At 44.9% G+C, this 19101-nt stretch overlaps 1 protein-coding gene across 1 annotated transcript in view; it reads left to right on the top strand.

Annotated features, from left to right (window-relative positions):
* The window catches only part of LOC139227008 (protein ABHD15-like), a 39991-nt gene extending 25709 nt beyond the window's left edge, over nucleotides 1-14282 (top strand). The window contains exons 2-3 of the mRNA XM_070858098.1: nucleotides 6993-7345; nucleotides 12743-14282. Of these exons, the coding sequence (XP_070714199.1) occupies nucleotides 6993-7345; nucleotides 12743-13277 (888 nt within the window). The 3' untranslated portion in view covers nucleotides 13278-14282. The remainder of the gene's footprint in view (nucleotides 1-6992; nucleotides 7346-12742) is intronic.
* Nucleotides 14283-19101: the final 4819 nt, after the last annotated feature.

Below are 19101 nucleotides of genomic sequence, written 5' to 3'. Positions count from 1 at the left end.
CCTGTGGAACCCCACTGGAAATAGCCTTCCAGTCACTAACAACACCCATCAACCATTACTCTTTGCTTCCTGCCACTGAGCCAATTTTGGATCCAATTTGCCACTCTCCCTTGGATCCCATGGGCTTTTACTTTTTTGATCAGCCTGCCATGTGGGACCTTGTCAAAAGCCTTGCTAAAATCCATGTAGACTACATTAAATGCACTGCCCTCATCGACCCTCCTTGTTACCTTCTCAAAACATTCTATCAAGTTAGTCAGGCACAACCTTCCCTTAACAAATCCATGCTGATTGCCCTTGATTAATCTGTGTCTTTTTAAATGAAGGTTTATACTGTCTCTTAGAATTGATTCCAATAATTTGCCCACCACCGAGATTAAACTAACTCACCTCTAATTACTCAGTTTATCCCTTCCTTCCTTTTTAAACAATGGTACAATGTTAGCAGTTCTCCAATCCTCTGATATCACTCCTGTAGTCAGGGAGGTTTGGAAAATGATGGTCAGAGACCCTGCAATTTCCTCCTTTCCTGCTTTTAATAGTCTAGGATATATTTCATCTAGTCCTGGTGATTTGTCTACTTTCAAAGATGCTAAACCCTTTAATACTACCCCTCTTACTATGTTTATCCCATCCAATATTTCATTCTCTTCCTCCTTAACTTCAACGTTGGCATCGTCCCCCTCTTTTGTGAAGTTAGCAGCAAAGTATTCATTAAGTACATTACCCACATCCTCCGCCTCCACTCATAGGTGACCATTTTGGTCCTTAACTGATCTTTTAATGTAGTAGAAAAAGGCACTTCAGATGAGCCGATCCACACAAGGAGATATTAGAACAGCTGGCCAAAAGCTTAATAAAAGAGATAAAGGTAGAAAGGCGGAGAGGTATAGAGAGGGAATTCTAGAGCTTAGGGCCGAGGCAGCTGAAGGCACAGCCAGCAATGGTTGAGCCATTAAAATCAGGGATGCTCAAGAGGCCAAAATTGGTGGAGTGCAGAGATCTCTGGGGGTTGTGGGGCTGGAGGAGATTACAGGAATAGAGAGGGGGGCGAGGCCCTGGAGGGATTTGAACACAAGGAGGAGAAATTTAAAATTGAGGTGTTGCCAGACTGGGAGCAGGTCGGCGAGCACATGGGGTAATGGATGAGCGGGATTTGGTGCGAGTTAGGATACGCGTGTCAACGGGGATCAAGTTTCATCCTTGTCATGTATTCAACTGTCATTGTAACCCATGTATAAGCTGACCTAAGTTGTATACCTTGAGAACACTGACCATGGGGGGGCGAACTTGTGGGAGACACTCCTAACCTGGACTTTCCGGTATAAAAGGGGAAGCTCCACCCACCGTCTGCCTCCTGAGGTCTTGGTAATAAAGGTAACTGGTCACAGAGTGATCTTTTCTCAAGTATGGGCCTCGTGTGCATTTATACTGTATAGTAAGGACATATTATTGGTGTCGAGAAACTGGGATTTAAACCACCGAGCATGGCCACTAGCAGCACAGAAGAGAGGTACTGTGTTGGTGATGATTGGGACGACTTTATTGAGAGACTACTGCAAAGTTTTGTCGCTAAGGAATGGTTGGGGCAGGATTCGGCCGACAAATGCAGAGCTCATCTCCTGACGGTTTGTGGATCCAGAAAGTACTCCCTGATGAAGGACCTTCTAGCGCCAGAGAAGCCGACAGACAAGACATTCGAAGAGCTCAGTAAGTTGATCGGGGAACACCTTAACCCGGCGAGCAGCATACACATGGCGAGACACTGGTTTTACACACACCGGCAGCGAGAAGGGCAAAGCGTTCCAGACTTCGTGGCAGATCTCAGGCGACTGGCGAGCCTATGTAAGTTCCCAGATGCATGCAGAGCGGAGATGCTGCGAGACTTTTTTATTGAGGGCATCGGGCACGCTGGGGTTTTCAGGAAACTGATTGAGACCAAAGACTTGACCTTGGAAGCAGCAGCTATGATAGCCCAGACAATTATCTCAGGGGGGAAGAGACCAGAATGATTTATGGCAAAAATCTTGGCTCAAATGCAGCAAATGATCAGGGAGTCAACATTGTTAACGTGCCACACAGTTCTCTAGGCAGACAAGGGCAATCGGACATGCCTCAGCATGCAGTCGAACCCAAAGGGGGAATTCAACAGAGACAATGGCTAGCTGAACAGCGATTCATGCCATCGCAATGGACAATGCGGCCAGTAATGGGGCCATCAACACCTGTTAATGGTGCGCTTAAGGACAGTTACAGAGACAGTCAGAGACGATCGACTGGTAATGGATCCTTTGTTTCCAGCAACGGGGCCTCCAGCTCATGCTGGAGGTGTGGAGGCAAACACCCAGCCAGAGCTTGCAGGTATCAGTATATACCTGCAGAAACTGCAACATCAGCGGTCACTTGGTGCGTATGTGCAGGAAGCCCGCAGCCAGGTTGATGTACGAGGAGGACGGGCTCGATGTAAGCCCTACGAGGCCAAATGAATACTGGGGGAAATCACTGGAAGCTGAAGTTCAGCGAGTTCATGTGGAGCACATATACAGTTCATATACCAGGACACCACCGATAATGATGAAAGTGCTCCTCAATGGCATCCCAGTATTAATAGAGCTAGACACGGGGGCCAGCCAGTCCCTGATGAGTATCAAACAGTTCAAAAGGCTGTGGCTGTCCAAGGCCAGGAGGCCAAAATTATTGCCGATTGATGCACTTTCATGGGGACCAAGGTAGTGATTCACATAAACCCGGACGTCAGGCCAGTATACCACAAGGCCAGAGCGGTGCCGTACGTGATGCGGGAAAAGATAGAATGCGAATTGGAACGCCTGCTGAGGGAAGGCATCACCTTGCCAGTCAAATTCAGTGACTGGGCGAGCCCGATCATGCCGGTGCTCAAGGCGAATGGGTCGGTCGGGATATGTGGTGATTACAAGGCCACCATCAATCGGGTGTCATTCCAAGAACAGTACCCGCTACCGAGAGCGGAGGACCTCTTTGCGACGCTATCCAGTGGCAAACTTTTTTCAAAATTGGACCTGACCTCAGCTTATATGACCCAGGAGCTGGCGAGTGAGTCGAAGAAGCTGACCACCATCACGACACACAAGGGGTTGTTTGAGTACAACAGATGTCCGTTCGGGATTCGTTCGGCTGCCGCGATCTTTCAGCGAAATATGGAAAGCCTCCTCAAGTCGATTCCAAGGACGGTGGTTTTTCAAGACGACATCCTCATCACGGGTCGCGATACTGAAAAACATCTCCACAACCTGGAGGAGGTGCTACGCAGACTGCACCGGTTAGGGCTGCGACTGAAAAAGGCGAAGTGCGTCTTCTTAGCTCCAGAGGTAGAATTTCTGGGGAGGAGGGTAGCAGCAGACGGGATCAGACCTACTGTGTCCAAAACGGAAGTGATCCAGAGAGCACCCAGACCCCGTAACACGATGGAGCTGCGTTCATTCCTGGGGCTCCTGAACTATTTTGGCAACTTTCTTCCCAAATTGAGCACGCTGTTAGAGCCGATACACATGCTCCTATGCAAAGGTCGCGATTGGGTCTGGGGGGCAGCCAGGAAAGGGCTTTTGATAGAGCATGCAATTTGTTATGCTCCAACAAACTGTTACCATTATATGACCCGAGTAAGAAACTTGTTTTAACGTGTGATGCGTCGTCCTATGGTGTCGGGTGTGTGTTGCAGCATGTGAATGCCAATGGTCAGTTACAGCCAGTAGCTTATGCCTCCAGAAATCTGTCCCAGGCAGAAAGGGGCACGGGATGGTAGAAAAGGAAGCGCTAGCATGTGTATATACTGTAAAAAAAGTACATGTTTGGCAGGAAATTTGAGCTGGAGACAGATCACAAACCCTTAACGTCCCTTTTGGCCGACAACAAGGCCATAAATGCGAATGCATTAGCCCGCATACAGAGGTGGGCACTTACGTTAGCCGCCTATGAGTACACAATTCGGCACAGACCGGGCACTGAAAACTGTGCCAATGCACTCAGCAGGCTCCCACTAGCCTCCACCGAGGGGGCAACTGAGCATGATGCTGAGATGGTCATGGCTGTTGAAGCTTTCAAAAACAAAGGCTCACCTGTGACAGCCCGTCAGATTAAAGTCTGGACAAATAAAGACCCGCTACTGTCTTTAGTTAAGAATTGTGTCCTGAATGGGGACTGGCAGCCACGTACGGGGCATGCTCTGAGGAGTTTAAATCATTTCATAGGCGCAAGGATGAATTCTTGATTCAGGCCGATTGCCTACTGTGGGGAAACTGAGTAGTCATGCCCCAGAAGGGCAGAGAGGTGTTTATCAGAGAACTTCACAATGAGCACCCGGGTATTGTCATAATGAAGACAATTGCCAGGTCACACGTTTGGTGACCAGGGATAGATGCAGACCTGGAACTTTGTGTTTGCAGGTGCAACACGTGTGCTCAGCAAGGCAACGCACCCAGGGAAGCCCCCCTTAGCCCTTGGTCCTGGCCCGCCAAGCCATGGTCACGCATCCATGTGAACTACGCAGGTCCTTTAATGGGAAAAATGTTTTTGGTTGTAGTAGACGCCTACTCCAAATGGATTGAGTGTGCCATTTTAAATTCAAGCACATCCTCTGCCGCGGCAGAAAGTCTACGGCAATGTTCGCCCCCATGGTCTACCGGATGTCTTGGTCAGCGACAATGGCCCATGCTTCACAAGCACTGAATTCCAGGACTTCATGGCAGGCAATGGAATCAACCATGTCAGAACGGCACCGTTCAAGCCAGCCTCAAATGGTCAGACGGAACGAGCAGTGCAGATAATCAAACAGGATGCTCAGAATCCAAGGGGGTTCCCTACAAAGCCGCTTATCATGCCTCCTGTTGGCCAATAGATCCCGACCACATTCTCTCACAGGGGTTCCACCCGCAGAGCTGCTAATGAAAAGGACGCTCAAAACCAGGTTATCCCTTATACACCCTACTATGAAAGAAATTGTTGAGAGCAGACATCAGTCACAATGTGACTACCATGACAGAAATGCGAGGGCGCGATGTATTGATGTCAATGGCCTTGTTTTTGTCCTTAATTATGCTGCAGGGCCAAAATGGCTTGCAGGCACTGTGATTGCCAAAGAGGGGAATAGGATTTTGGTAGTTAAACTTACCAATGGACAATTCTGCCGCAAACACGTGGATCAAACTAAAACGAGGTTCAGCAACCCCATAGAAGAAGCAGAGGAAGAACACGACGTAGAGTTTACTCCACCAGAGGTCACCGAACACCGGAACCAAATGGAGGAGAGCCCAGTCACTGTGGGCAGTCCGGACAGGCCTGAGGCACCGCAAACAGCAGACACAGGCCAGTGCCCAACAACTGGAGCCCCAACTCAGGCGCTCTACAAGGGAGCGTAAACCACCAGAGAGACTTAACCTGTGATCCCAATAAGACTTTGGGGGGGAGGTGATGTCATGTATTCAACTGTCATTGTAACCCATGTATTAAGCTGACCTAAATTGTATACCTTGAGAACACTGACCACAGGGGGCGAACTTGTGGGAGACACTCCTAACCTGGATTTTTAGGTATAAAAGGGGAAGCTCCACCCACCGTCTGCCTCTTGAGGTCTTGGTAATAAAGGTAAATGGTCACAGAGTGATCTTTTCTCAAGTATGTGCATTCATGCTGTATAGTAAAGACATATTAATTCTATTGTCAAATATGCTAAAGACTCACATCTGAATGAGCCACTTGGATGATTCAGAGGTAAAGTCACTCTCTCTTGTCGACCAGAAAGGACCTAGGTTCAATCTCTGGTGTGTGCTGAGTTACCTGACCCCAGCCAGGGTATCTATAAAGGTACAGCTATTGCTCAGCACCCATAATAATGTTTTAAAGAAAAGGACATGCTTAATGGCACTAGCAAAATGCTCTGATTGGCTCTCCATGATCACATGACTTGATTGCTGATTGGTCCCCTTGGAGGATAAGACTCACCCAGCAGTTTCCCTGGAATGTGTAATTAGAATCGCCCAGCCCAAGTTCTCAATGACTTTGCAAAGTGTAATTCGAGCCATTCTGACTGTCAGCTCCAGACAGGATAGTGCTCCCCCTTCCCCGCCCAAGTTCCTGCCCCATCCCCCAGCCCAAGTTCCTGACACACCCAGGATGTTCCTGACCGTCCCAGCCCAAATCCTTCCCCATCCCCGCCACAGGGGGTGGTGGTGCGCATGAATAGGCATAGGGACGGAGTCCAGGGCATGCAGGCGCAGCAGGACGTTCAAAACACGAGTGCAAATAATCACTCTGGAAAAAAAAGACTACTCACGACCTCAGGGCGTCCCAAGGCTTTAACAGCCAATGAAGAACCCTTTGAAGTGTTGTCACTGTTGTAATGTGGGCAACACAATAACGCCAACAACTTGTATTTATATAGCGCCTTTAACATAGTGAAACGTCCCAAAGTGCTTCACAGGAGTATTATGAGATAAAACAATTTGATACTGAGCCGCAAAAGTAGAAATTAGCGCAGGTGACGAAGACTTACCATTGAGTACAATAGCAAAAGTATCATTATTGTTAAATCCCTTGAAACAATCTTATATTGAAACTATGTAGTTTTTTTGAGCCAGGAAACGTTGAGTTTGGAGTAGTTCTCTGTAATTCTTTGTCTGTAGTGTATTTCCATGCATGAAGAAAGAACACAAGCTGAACCAATATGGCACCTTACTAGGTTGAAAATGTATTTTCTGAAACGTTATCAATTGGCCTTAAGAGGCTGCTGATAAGTGCTCACATTACTCACTCTGCTCTAATTACCCGATGACAGAATATGGACAGATACAGAATTGTATTTCTTGACAGTCAATCATATCGTAGCAGAGAAGGAGGTCAGACCAGTCCACAGCCCCGATTGTGTGCACTTTAGTGTCAATTGCCCACAAGTGGAGAAGAAAGTCCTGTTCCAATAAACTATGTTCTAAATCACACTATTCATTATTTTGTCTTTGAAGCTTTGTGCCTCAGCTCTGGATTGTGGTCATCGTCCAGTGATTTTTAATAGAAGATGCCAGAATGGAAGTCTTTTAACTACACTGAAGCTACAACAGTTTGGTGACCCATCCGATCTGAGAGAAGCTGTCAGATACATTCGATACAAACATCCAAATGCCAGACTTTTCACTGTAAGTGAGAGCACAGGAGCTGGGTTGTTGCTTTCCTATCTTGGTGAGTGTGGATCCTCCAGTTATGTGACGTCTGCTGCCTGCATTTCGCCCATCTTCAGGTGCCAGGAATGGTTCGAAACAGGACCACCCTGGCTTTACCACTGGTTCCTAATCCTTTACCAAAAAACGTGGCTTAGCAGGTGAGTCTAACCAGATCAATAATATGCTACATGGAGAACTGTATAAGGTGGAAGTAGACAGTGTATCATAACTATTGTTCTTTATGGAATCGCTCTATTGTGTGGCTGGAGCTCTATTGCCCATTCTGCAGACGAGGTCACTTCTTAACCCATTGCAGGCCCTCCTCCAGATAGCTATGGTTCACCTTCTGTTAAATGCCTCTATCTCCAGCACAGGCACATTAAACTTTCAGAAATATATGCAGCACCAGGCCATCCAAAAACATTTGCACATCCCTTTACCTTTAAGGGTGAGCAGCAGTGGCTGTGAGTGTCACTGGGTTTTCATGCGTACACCCTTGCATTGACTTGTGTGCACTTTCTGTGGCTTGTGACCTGACACTGTTCCCTGTTTGGGTATGAGGCTGCACCAAAAACAGTGTGTGACAGGATGTTTCGTGTGGGTGTAGCCGCAGGGCAAACAATTTTACTCCTGTGCAGTGGTTTGCACTTACTTTCCCCCTCCTGCTTAATGGACTAAACTTTTTCCAACCTAGTGCTGGTGCTACCGATGACCTCTCGACAGCCTTGTCCCCGCATGCCACTATCTTTAAGACATTCCTTCCATCAGCTGCTCAATTGCTTCGTGATCGAAGCAGATTGCCCTTATGTAAGCTACCCTGTTAACCAGCATTCTGAATAATTCCACCCTGTTTGTCCTACTATTTTGTGTTTGGCACTGCCAATTGTAAAATGACCTACTGGCATAATTAAGTGCACAGAAGCACCTCAGAATATTTCTTTGCAATCTGTGAGCTTGATAAATTTTCAGACAGGTTCATAAGAACATAAGAATTAGGAACAGGAGTAGGCCATCTAGCCCCTTGAGCCTGCTCCGCCATTCAACAAGATTAAGGCTGATCTGGCCGTGGACTCAGCTCCACTTACACGCCCGCTCCCCGGAACTCTTAATTCCCTTATTGGTTAAAAATCTATCTATCTGTGACTTGAATACATTCAATGAGCTAGCCTCAACTGCTTCCTTGGGCAGAGAATTCCACAGATTCACAACCCTCTGGGAGAAGAAATTCCTTCTCAACTCGGTTTTAAATTGGCTCCCTCCTATTTTGAGGCTGTGCCCCCGAGTTCTAGTCTCCCCGACCAGTGGAAACAACCTCTCTGCCTCTATCTTGTCTATCCCTTTCATTATTTTAAATGTTTCTATAAGATCACCCCTCATCTTTCTGAACTCCAACGAGCAAAGACCCAATCTACTCAATCTATCATCATAAGGTAACCCCCTCATCTCCGGAATCAGCCTCGTGAATCGTCTCTGTACCCCCTCCAAAGCTAGTATATCCTTCCTTAAGTAAGGTGACCAGGGTTCACTATTTCCTTCAAGGCCCCAGGATGCACCTAACCTTTTAAGCATGTGCAGCCCTTTAAGGCCTGCTGCTCCGCTTTTATTTCCTGGGACGTCATCACTGCACCCAAGAGGAGTCCTCAGTGCCCCTCCGTGTAATGCCCAAGAGATGCAAATGAGGCCTGAGACAAAATCTAGGCACACAGTACTGATGTCAGATGCAGCACTATTTTTATGTGCTGCGCTCACGTTGCACTCATTTTCCTGGGCCCAGGAAAATCGGCCCATTTCTCTCACTTGCGCAATGACAGTGGAAGATGTGGGAGATACAGGAATTTTAAGGGTTTAAAAAGCAGGGAAAATAATATAAATCACTTACAAATAAATCATTAAAAAAATCAAGGTAGTCCAAAGTAAAATCATACTGCAACCTCAGTGATGAGCAATTGTTAACAATTTGTGAGATTTTATTCGATATAAACACACAGGATACTTACCTTTATTAGCCGAGACATAGAATATAAGAGCAGGGAGGTTATGCTTGAATTGTATAAAACACTAGTTAAGCCACAGCTAGAGTACTGCATACAGTTCTGGTCACCACATTACAGGATGTAACTGCGCTAGAGAGCTTACAGAGGAGATTTACGAGGATGTAGCCTGGACTGGAGAATTTTACTTACGAGGAAAGATTGGAACAGAGGAGGCTGAGGGGAGACCTTATTGAGGTGCATAAAATTATGAGGGGCCTAGATAGAGTGGATAGGAAGACCTTTTTCCCCTCAGCAGAGGGATCAATAACCAGGGACATAGATTTAAAATAATTGGTAGGAAGTTTAGAGGGGATTTGAGGAGAATTATTTTCACCCAGAGGGTAGTGGGGGTCTGGAACTCATAAGAACATAAGAACATAAGAAATAGGAGCAGGAGAAGGCTATATGGCCCCTCGAGCCTGCTCTGCCATTTAATATGATCATGGCTGATCCGATCATGGACTCAGGTCAACTTCCCTGCCCGCTCTCCATAACCCTTTATTCCCTTATCGTTTAAGAAACTGTCCCAGCTTCCACAGCTCTCTGAGGCAGCGAATTCCACAGATCCACAACCCTCTGAAAGAAATTTTTCCTCATCTCAATTTTAAATGGGTGGTTCCTTATTCTAAGATTATACCTTCTAGTTCTAGTCTCCCCTATCAGTGGAAACATCCTCTCTGCATCCACTTTGTCAAGCCCCCTCATAATCTTATACGTTTCGATAAGATCACCTCTCATTCTTCTGAATTCCAATGAGTAGAGGCCCAACCTACTCAACCTTTCCTCATAAGTCAACCACCTCATCTCTGGAATCAACCTAATGAACCTTCTCTGAACTGCCTCCAAAGCAACTATATCCTTTCGTAAATATGGAAACCAAAACTGCACGCAGTATTCCAGGTGTGGCCTCACCAATACCCTGTACAACTGTAGCAAGACTTCCCTGCTTTTATACTCAATAAAGGCCAAGATTCCATTGGCCTTCCTGATCACTTGCTGTACCTGCATACTAACCTCTAATGTTTCATGCACAAGTACCCCCAGGTCCCGCTGTACTGCAGCACTTTGCAATCTTTCTCCATTTAAATAATAACTTGCTCTTTGATTTTTCTCTGCCAAAGTGCATGACCTCACACTTTTCAACATTATACTCCATCTGCCAAATTTTTGCCCACTCACTTAGCCTGTCTATGTCCTTTTGCAGATTTTTTGTGTCCTCCTCACACATTGCTTTTCCTCCCATCTTTGTATCGTCGGCAAACTTGGCTATGTTACATTCAGTCCCTTCCTCCAAGTCGTTAATATAGATTGTAAATAGTTGGGGTCCCTGCGGCACCCCACTGGTTACTGATTGCCAATCCGAGAATGAACCATTTATCCCAACTCTCTGTTTTCTGTTAGTTAGTCAATCTCTATCCATGCTAATATATTACCTCCAACCCCATGAACTATTATCTTGTGCAGTAACCTTTTATGAGACACCTTGTCAAATGCCTTCTGGAAATCCAAGTACACCACATCCACTGGTTCCCCTTTATCCACCCTGTTTGTTACATCCTCAAAGAATTCTAGCAAATTTATGAAACATGACAAGGGTGGTAGAGGCAGAAACCCTCATAGCATTTAAAAAATACTTGGATATGCACTTGAAGTGCCGTAACCTACAAGGCTACGGACCAAGAGCTAGAAAGTGGGATTAGACTGGATAGCTCTTTGTTGGCTGGCAAGGGCACGATGGGGCAAATGGCATCCTTCTGCGCTGTAAATTTCTATGATTCTATGATTCACAGGGCAAGTGCCCCAAACGAGGCCTTTTTAATATCTGTATGGATAGAGGCTTATATTCTGTATGGGCCAAAGTTCAACTATCAGCATTTCTTTGTTGGATCCAATATTGATTTAAACAGTGACTGTGTGAAAGTACTTGGAGAAATGTTGATGTAGTAAGGCTCTATATAAAGGTAAGTATCAAACACCCATGCTTACTGCTGTTTCTGAAGGGACATGGAATCAATGCCGAGCGACACTTGCTTCAGTGTTTCTGGTTATGTAACCAATGATTAAAATCATAACCTACTGTGGTAAGAATCCTTTATCACTGTTTGACATTGTAAATTATAGAACATGATAACATTAAGGCACATTTAGCATAATTAAATGTGTCAAGGCACTTCACAGAAGCGTTTTCAGACATAAATTAACACAAAGTCAAAAAACGAGACATTAAGACATGCAACAGTCAAAGAGATTGGTTTTAAGGAGGATTCTTAAAGGAGGAGAGATGTGGAATGGAGGAGAGGTTTCGAGAGAAAATTCCAGAACGTAGGGCTTAGACGGCTAAAGGCATGGCTTCCAATGTTTGGAGGGAATGGGAATGGGGGAAGCACAAGACACCAGAGTTGGAAAAGCTCTCGGAGGGTTGTAGGGCTGAAGAAGATTACAGAGATATAGAGGGACGAACCCATAAAAGGGAATTGTTAATTTGAGGTGTTGTGAGAACGAAGCCAATATAGGTCAGTGAGCACAGTGGGGTTGGGTGAGCAGAACTTGGTTGGGATAGGATACGGGCAACAGGGTTTTGGATGAGTTGAAATTTATGGAAGGTGGAGGATGGGAGTCTGGCCAGGAGAGCATTAGAATAGTTGAGTTTGGAAATGACAACAGCATGGATGAGGGTTTCGACAACAGATGGGCTAATGTAGTGGTGCAAACGGGCAAGGTTACAAAGGTGGAAGTAGGCAGTCTTTGTGATGGAGTAGATATGGGTTTGAAAGCTCAACTCGGTGTTAAATAGCAGGCCAAGGTTATGAACAGTCTAGTTCAACCTGAGACAGTGGTCATGAAGGGAATAGAATCTATGGCAAGGGCACGGAGTTTGTGGCGGGGGCCGAAAACGATAGACCCTTGAGGAGCTCCAGAAGTAACAGTGCGAGGGTGGGAAGAGAAGCCATTGCTCTGACTATGATTGGATAGTGGAATCAAGCGAGGGCAGCCCCACTGAGCTGAACAATAGAGGCTAGGCATTGGAGGAGGATGGTGTGATCGACAGTGTCAAAGTTCTGCAGAGAGGTCGAGAAAGACGAGGACAGCTAATGCTCTACGGTCACAGTCACAGAGGATATAATTTGTAACTTTCATTAGGGCTGATTCTGTGTTGTTGCAATGGAGGAAACCTGATTGGAGAGAGGCAAACATGAAGTTGTAGGAAAGAGGTGCATGGATTTGGGAGGCGACAACATATTCAAGGACTTTACAAGGGAAAAGGAGGTTGGAGATGGGACTATAGTTTGCCCTTCTGTAATTGGTTATTTGTTGTCTATTAATTTTCAGGGTGGTAGACTGTATCCTGCATTTGATGCAGGGACAATTCTGCAAGGATCAAATCCAATTGACATTTTTCCAACTAAAAGTTGGATCTTAGAAATAACATTAGTAGAGAGTTTTCACGGGTCCATAAAATAATGAAGATTGAATCAACTGTAGTGTTAAAAGTCTAATTATTAATGATCTTGCCAACTCTAGGTACACCACCGTGCTGGGAGAGATCATAGACATGGATAAATTGTTTGCCACTCGGACTCTGAGGGAGGTGGAAGAGGTCCTGTTCTGTCAAACAAAGAAGAGCAGCCCATGCTGGGACTTGTACTGGGAGAAGAATGATCCTTTACGGGATGTGGATGAGGTTGCAGTGCCGGTGCTGTGTATTTGCAGCCAGGACGACCCATGCAGAGGGGACCCAGACACAACCCTGCCCTTCGAGCTCTTTGAAACCAACCCCCATTTTTTTCTGTTGTTAACTAAACATGGTGGCCATTGTGGCTTCCTGAAGAGTAGATCCTCTGTATGGAGCCATGAGGTAATACTGGAGTATTTTAAATCTGTCAGTGACTTCTTCGTGACAGAGGAAAGGACGAAAAGTTTTTCAAAAAGGAAAAGTGTGGGAGCTGGAAACTCCGTGTCCTATAAATGTGGCAGAGGCAACAGCTTCAAAAGAGACTCATTTTGCTCTCATAATATCCATGAGATTTTCAACTGGCAGCGATCCTATACCAGGTGATAAAAAATTAGGAGCATTCAGGAAATGATTGGTCTTATTGACCCTAAAGGTCAAATTAATGCAGCTCTTTTTTATGTGGATCGTAAAGTGGAACTTAATTAGCATAGTTATAGGTGCACCAGTTCTTTTTTTACCAGGGGCTCATGTTGTTGAGATTTGAACCCCTTGCCTGACTACTTAATTTCCAGGCAGCTAGAAAATGAACACACTGGTTTTGTTTTTGATTGTTAGTGGAAATGCATCTACAAAATTTTAATAATATTAAGTAGCTCCTATTTAAATTACAAATTAATTTATAACTGGGCTAAGATGGTCACAATCCATGTAGTGGGACCTGCTGAGGTGTTTATGAGTCGTATCTATGGTTTAAGATTTCCTACAATTACCGGGTAAAGTTTTCTATATCAATCAGAGCTATGTGAACAGTTTGTTGTAATGAAGTTTGATTTTTATATTCTGTCAGTTGGCAATTAACCTCTTACCCTTCCGACAAACATCAAACAAGACTGCCAAAACCCAAAGGGAAGGTTGGGCTTAGCCTTTGCATAGTCTCCAACCTATTTATTGAAACAAAAGTAACTGTAGGGTATCACTGATTACTGCTTTGTGGCACAATGCGGTCGGAACAAATTTACGTTTTCAGTGATCTATTTTTGAGATTTAAACTATTTTACCAACAAGTTCAAGATTACATTTGACATTGCTCAATTGAAATAAAGGCTTGAGGATGGGACGTTTGATGGCAAAATATGTATAATTGTTAAAAATGCAGCAAGAAAATTAGTGTTGTTCTGATATATGCATTTAAAGTGTCATTGATAAAAATTGTAGATGTCTTGTTTCCTATATCTTGTGGTTTTTCAATCTCTATATTTATTGTATCTGTGCAATGTGCTTCAACTTTAATCTGCTCCGAGACGTGAAACCTACCCATTTGAGCTAAAAGGCCCCTAGCAGGAAGCCTTCTTTATCTTTTAGCTTTCATTTTTGAAATAAAATATTCAGTATCACCAGCATTCTGTCAGTGACTCCATAAGGAACAGATGGAATTCATTCAATCGCAGACAAAAATTGGCCAAAAATATTCAGATTAAAGGAAGTGGTAATATTTTTCATTTCTTACTGGGGAATCTGACTTTAACTCCCAATTAAAACTATAATTAGATATCATTTTTCAAGCTGTAGAATAAAAGACGTGCATATTTTTAAGGTTTGGAGTAGCAACCATATTGAGCAGCACCACTGTCCAAATTCCCCTCCGCTCCGCCTCCCCCCTCCCCCTCACCCAGCTGGTGTTGGAGAGTAAACAGTGTATTCCCTGGCATCACCACAACCAATTCAATCTCCTGACAGTTTTCAGGGCAGTTTATTTAAGTGCTTTGAAGAGAGACATTTTTATTTCCCCCCAAAAGTAAGTTTAGTGTATATCAATCTGACAAATTGCGGACCACAAACAAGCTGAGGCTATAATCCACAGGCCCACCAGATTTGGTTTTACTGCAGAAGCACTGATCTCTGCTTTTGCACAAAGTCCATATATTTTATGTGAAAAGCAAAAGTTATGTTTACATACAATCCTGATGTCACACAATTTTATATATAAGCACAACAGAGAACGTATTCCTGCTCTCCTTCACCAGAATGGAGTAAACCAGCACTTTTTATGATAACCTGTAACTAACTGTTCATTACCTATGGGTGGAATTTTGCTGGCACTCAGCTGACTGGATGGTTGGTGGGTCAGCTGTTAAATTTAAAATGATTGACAGTGGGTCAGGATCCAGATCTCCCGGATGTCGGGCCTGTCAACGGTGAGCAGATCCATGCAGCGGCGGGGGAGGCAATTTAGGTAATAATGACCTTGATAGGAGCCTATTAAAAATAATTTTGAGCTGAACTTAGCATTTTACTAGGTTATTTACAGAGTTTACGCTGCTCAGGGATCATGTCAGGTAAAGACGTTGGGAGTTGTGTGTCCATGAATTCATTTCTTTACTTGACAGTTGCAATTGTGCTATAAAAGCTCCCATCTCACAGCTGTTCACTTTCCAAGATCCAAAGCTGTTGCTTACTGCATTTGGAAGGCAGATTGAGCTTTATGCAGGTTGCAAGTGTTTGGATCTTGGAAAGTGAACAGCTATCCGTGTCACCTCATTGGAACAACCTCTCTCACCATTGACAGATCGCTTCTGTCATCTCAAGTTCACCTGCCATCTATTACATTAGCATCGGTGCCTTTGAAGCTATCTCAGCTCGGTTGGGGAAATTGCGGCCAAATTTAGTTCTGTTCAAATAGTCAGCTCTTAGACAAGGAGTTGCTTTCTCTTAATCCTCACTACAGGAGCTTTCTGTGATTGGTGAGCACCATGTCATAGCGATTGCTATGCCTCAGCATACAACTATAAATTAAAGTATTTTCCTTTGTTCTCCGGACTTCAACTTGGACAGACATCCCATTCTCCCTTTAGGCTTTGTGATGCCCTATCACCTAATGGGATTAACCATTGAGCCTTCCCACGATATCTGAGAAGATAGTTTAGTACCTGTACTGTTTTAATTGGTGTGAGCTGATTGGATTTTGAAACAAGATTTGAAAAAGTTCATTGCTTATATCCGTTTAGATTTATTACATTATAGCTCTGTGCCCTGTTATGGCTCCATCGCTGCATCCAGGACTCTTAAAGTAACTCATAAAGAAACAAATGTCCAGAGGCACATATATACATACACAGACAAGCAGAGTGAAAGTGAATGACATGCCAATTCCAGTCTGAGACATACACAGACAGAAACATGTACGTAAAGAGACACAGAGAGAAAAATAGAAAAACTCCCAGGTCCATATACAAATATGAGATGCACTGAAGTCAAAGCAAGCAAACTTACACAAGAGGTGGATAGAATAACAAAAGCAGCCAAAGACAAGCATGAAGATCCTGAGACGGCAATCAACCAAAGAATCTCAGAACCAACCCAAAGAAAGATGCAGAAATGATTCAAGAGAAACAAGAGCAGAGAGTGAAAGAATAAAAGAAAATACAGAATAGGACACAAGCAACAACATAAGAGAATTCCAAAGCTTCATGGCCCTCTGAGAGAAGAAATTCCTCCTCATTTCTGTCTTAAATGGATGACCCCTTATTCTGAAACTGTGCCCTTTAGTTCTAGATTCGCCTATGATAAGCTAAGACAACATAAGCTAAGACATGAGCAATGCAACAGGATATCAACTAATACTGAAATAAAAATGTTGGACTGCAAAGCTGATTAACCAGCAAATGAACGGAAATGATGGATTAATGGTTCCACTGGGACATTTTGTCAAACTTGTCTGTTTTGCTTTTGATTTCCCTTGCGTTCAGATATCTCCATGAAATAGAAATTCTAAACTTTACATAAATATCTTCCTGTATCTTTAAGTTCACTATTGCTCAAAAATCACTTAAAAGAACCAGAAGGGTAATAATGAGGTAATAAAATGCAGCAATCTTTACCAAAGTTAAAGGCCATGCTATCTCTGGTAACACAGTGGCACAAAGTGCTTGTGCAAAAACTACAGAGGATCATGTTTCCAATGTCACAACTCCTTTATCATTATTCACAAACCACTGTCTCTTCTGTATAAACCACACAGCCAGTTCCTGTAAGAAGGTAAGTGTACATGCACTGTTTCGATCACAAATTAACTGGGAGATAAGTAGTGAATATTGTTCCATGCTGGGTTTGAATTTGCAGAAGGAATGATCTAAAATCAATTCAATGCAATCAACTTTTGTATTGCAGCCCAAATGATTAGCTGTACTCATTGTGTCAGCTGTGAATCATTGGGTAGATTTGTGTGATGGAGGAGCCTCGACCTTTGCTCTTGTCCAACAGGTTCGAGGCTCTTACTCCCTGTGTGAACGAGAGCAGGGACTGCAGGGAGGATGAGCAAACTGACCACAGCACCGTGGTACAGGGGGCCATTCAACTGGGGGGGGGGCGTGGTAGGGGGCTGTATCATTAAGAATAGATAAGGTTCTCTGCAGCCGAGAGCGTGAGTCCCAAAGGCTGTGTTACCTGCCCGATGCCAGGGTTAAGGACATCTCCTCTGGGCTGGAGAGGAACCTGGAGTGGGAGGGGGAAGATCCAGTTGTCGTGGTCCACGTAGGTACCAATGACATAGGTAGGACAAAGAAAGAGGTTCTGCTGAGGGCGTATGAGCAGCTAGGGGTCAAATTAAAAAGCAGAACCACAAAGGTAATCATCTCTGGATCACTACCTGAGCCACGAGCAAATTTGCATAGGATAAATAAGATCAGAGAGTTAAACCGGTGGCTCAAAGACTGGTGTGGGAGAAATGGGTTTTGGTTCATGGGACACGGCCACCAGTACTGGGGTAAGAGGGAGCTGTTCCATTGTAATGGACTCCATTTAGTCCATGCTGGGACTAGGGTCCTGGCGAATCGAATAACGAGGGCTGTAGAGGGGGCTTTAAACTAATTAGTGGGTAATATGTCCTTACTATACAGTACAAATGCACACGAGGCCCATAGTAGAGAGAAGGTTACTCTGTGACCAGAAACCTTTATTCCAGCACTGAAGTGGAGAAGATGGGTGGAGCTTCCCCTTTCATACCTGAAAGTCCAGGTTAGGAGTGTCTCCCACAAGTTCACCACCTAGTGGTCAGTGTTCTCACGGTTTACAACTTAGATCAGTTTATACATGGGTTACAATGACAGTTGAATACATGACATCACCTCCCCCCCCCAAAGTCTTATTGGGATCACAGGTTAAGTCTCTCTGGTGGTTTACGCTCCCTTGTAGAGTGCCTGAGTTGGGGCTCCGGTCGTTGAGCGCTGGCCTGAGTGTCTGCTGTTTGCAGTGCCTCAGGCCTGTCCGGACTGCCCACAGTGACTGGGCTCTCCTCCACTTGGTTCCGGTGTTTGATCACCTGTGGTGGCGTAAACTCTACGTCGTGTTCTCCCTCTGCTTCTTCTATGGGGTTGCTGAACCTCCTTTTTGTTTGATCCACATGTTTGCGGCAGATTTGTCCATTGGTAAGTTTAACTACCAGAATCCTATTCCACTCTTTGGCAATCACAGTGCCTGCAAGCCATTTGGGCCCTGCAGCGTAGTTGAGGACAAAGACAGGGTCATTTATATCTCACGTTCCCGCCATGGTAGTCACATTGTGACCGGCGCCTGCTCTCAACAATTTCTTTCATGGTTGGGTGTATAAGGGATAACCTGGTTTTGAGCGTCCTTTTCATTAGTAGCTCTGCGGGTGGAACCCCTGTGAGCGAGTGTGGTCGGGATCTATTGGCCAACAGGAGGCATGATAAGCGGCTTTGTAGCGAACTCCCTTGGATTCTGAGCATCCCCTGTTTGATTATCTGCACTGCTCGTTCCGCCTGGCCGTTTGAGGCCGGCTTGAACGGTGCCATTCTGACATGGTTGATACCATTTCCTGCCATGAAGTCCTGGAATTCAATGCTTGCAAAGCACGGGTCATTGTCGCTGACCAAGACGTCCGGTAGATCATGGGCGCGAACATTGCCCGTAGAGTTTCTACCGTGGCAGAGGATGTGCTTGAATTGAGAATGTCACACTCGATCCATTTGGAGTAGGTGTCTACTACAGCCAAAAACATTTTTCCCATGAAAGGACCACATGGATGCATGACCATGGCTTGGTGGGCCAGGACCAGGGGCTAACGGGGGCTTCCCTGGGCGCATTGCCCAGCTGGGCACACGTGTTGCACCTGCGAACACAAAGTTCCAGGTCTGCATCTATCCCTGACCACCAAACGTGTGACCTGGCAATTGCCTTCATCATGACAATG

This window comes from Pristiophorus japonicus, chromosome 16, assembly GCF_044704955.1.
Source record: "Pristiophorus japonicus isolate sPriJap1 chromosome 16, sPriJap1.hap1, whole genome shotgun sequence".
In the NCBI taxonomy this organism is placed as follows: Eukaryota; Metazoa; Chordata; class Chondrichthyes; family Pristiophoridae; genus Pristiophorus; species Pristiophorus japonicus.
The sequence above is the reverse complement of the archived record's forward strand: the minus strand, read 5'-3'. Positions and strand labels throughout refer to the sequence as shown.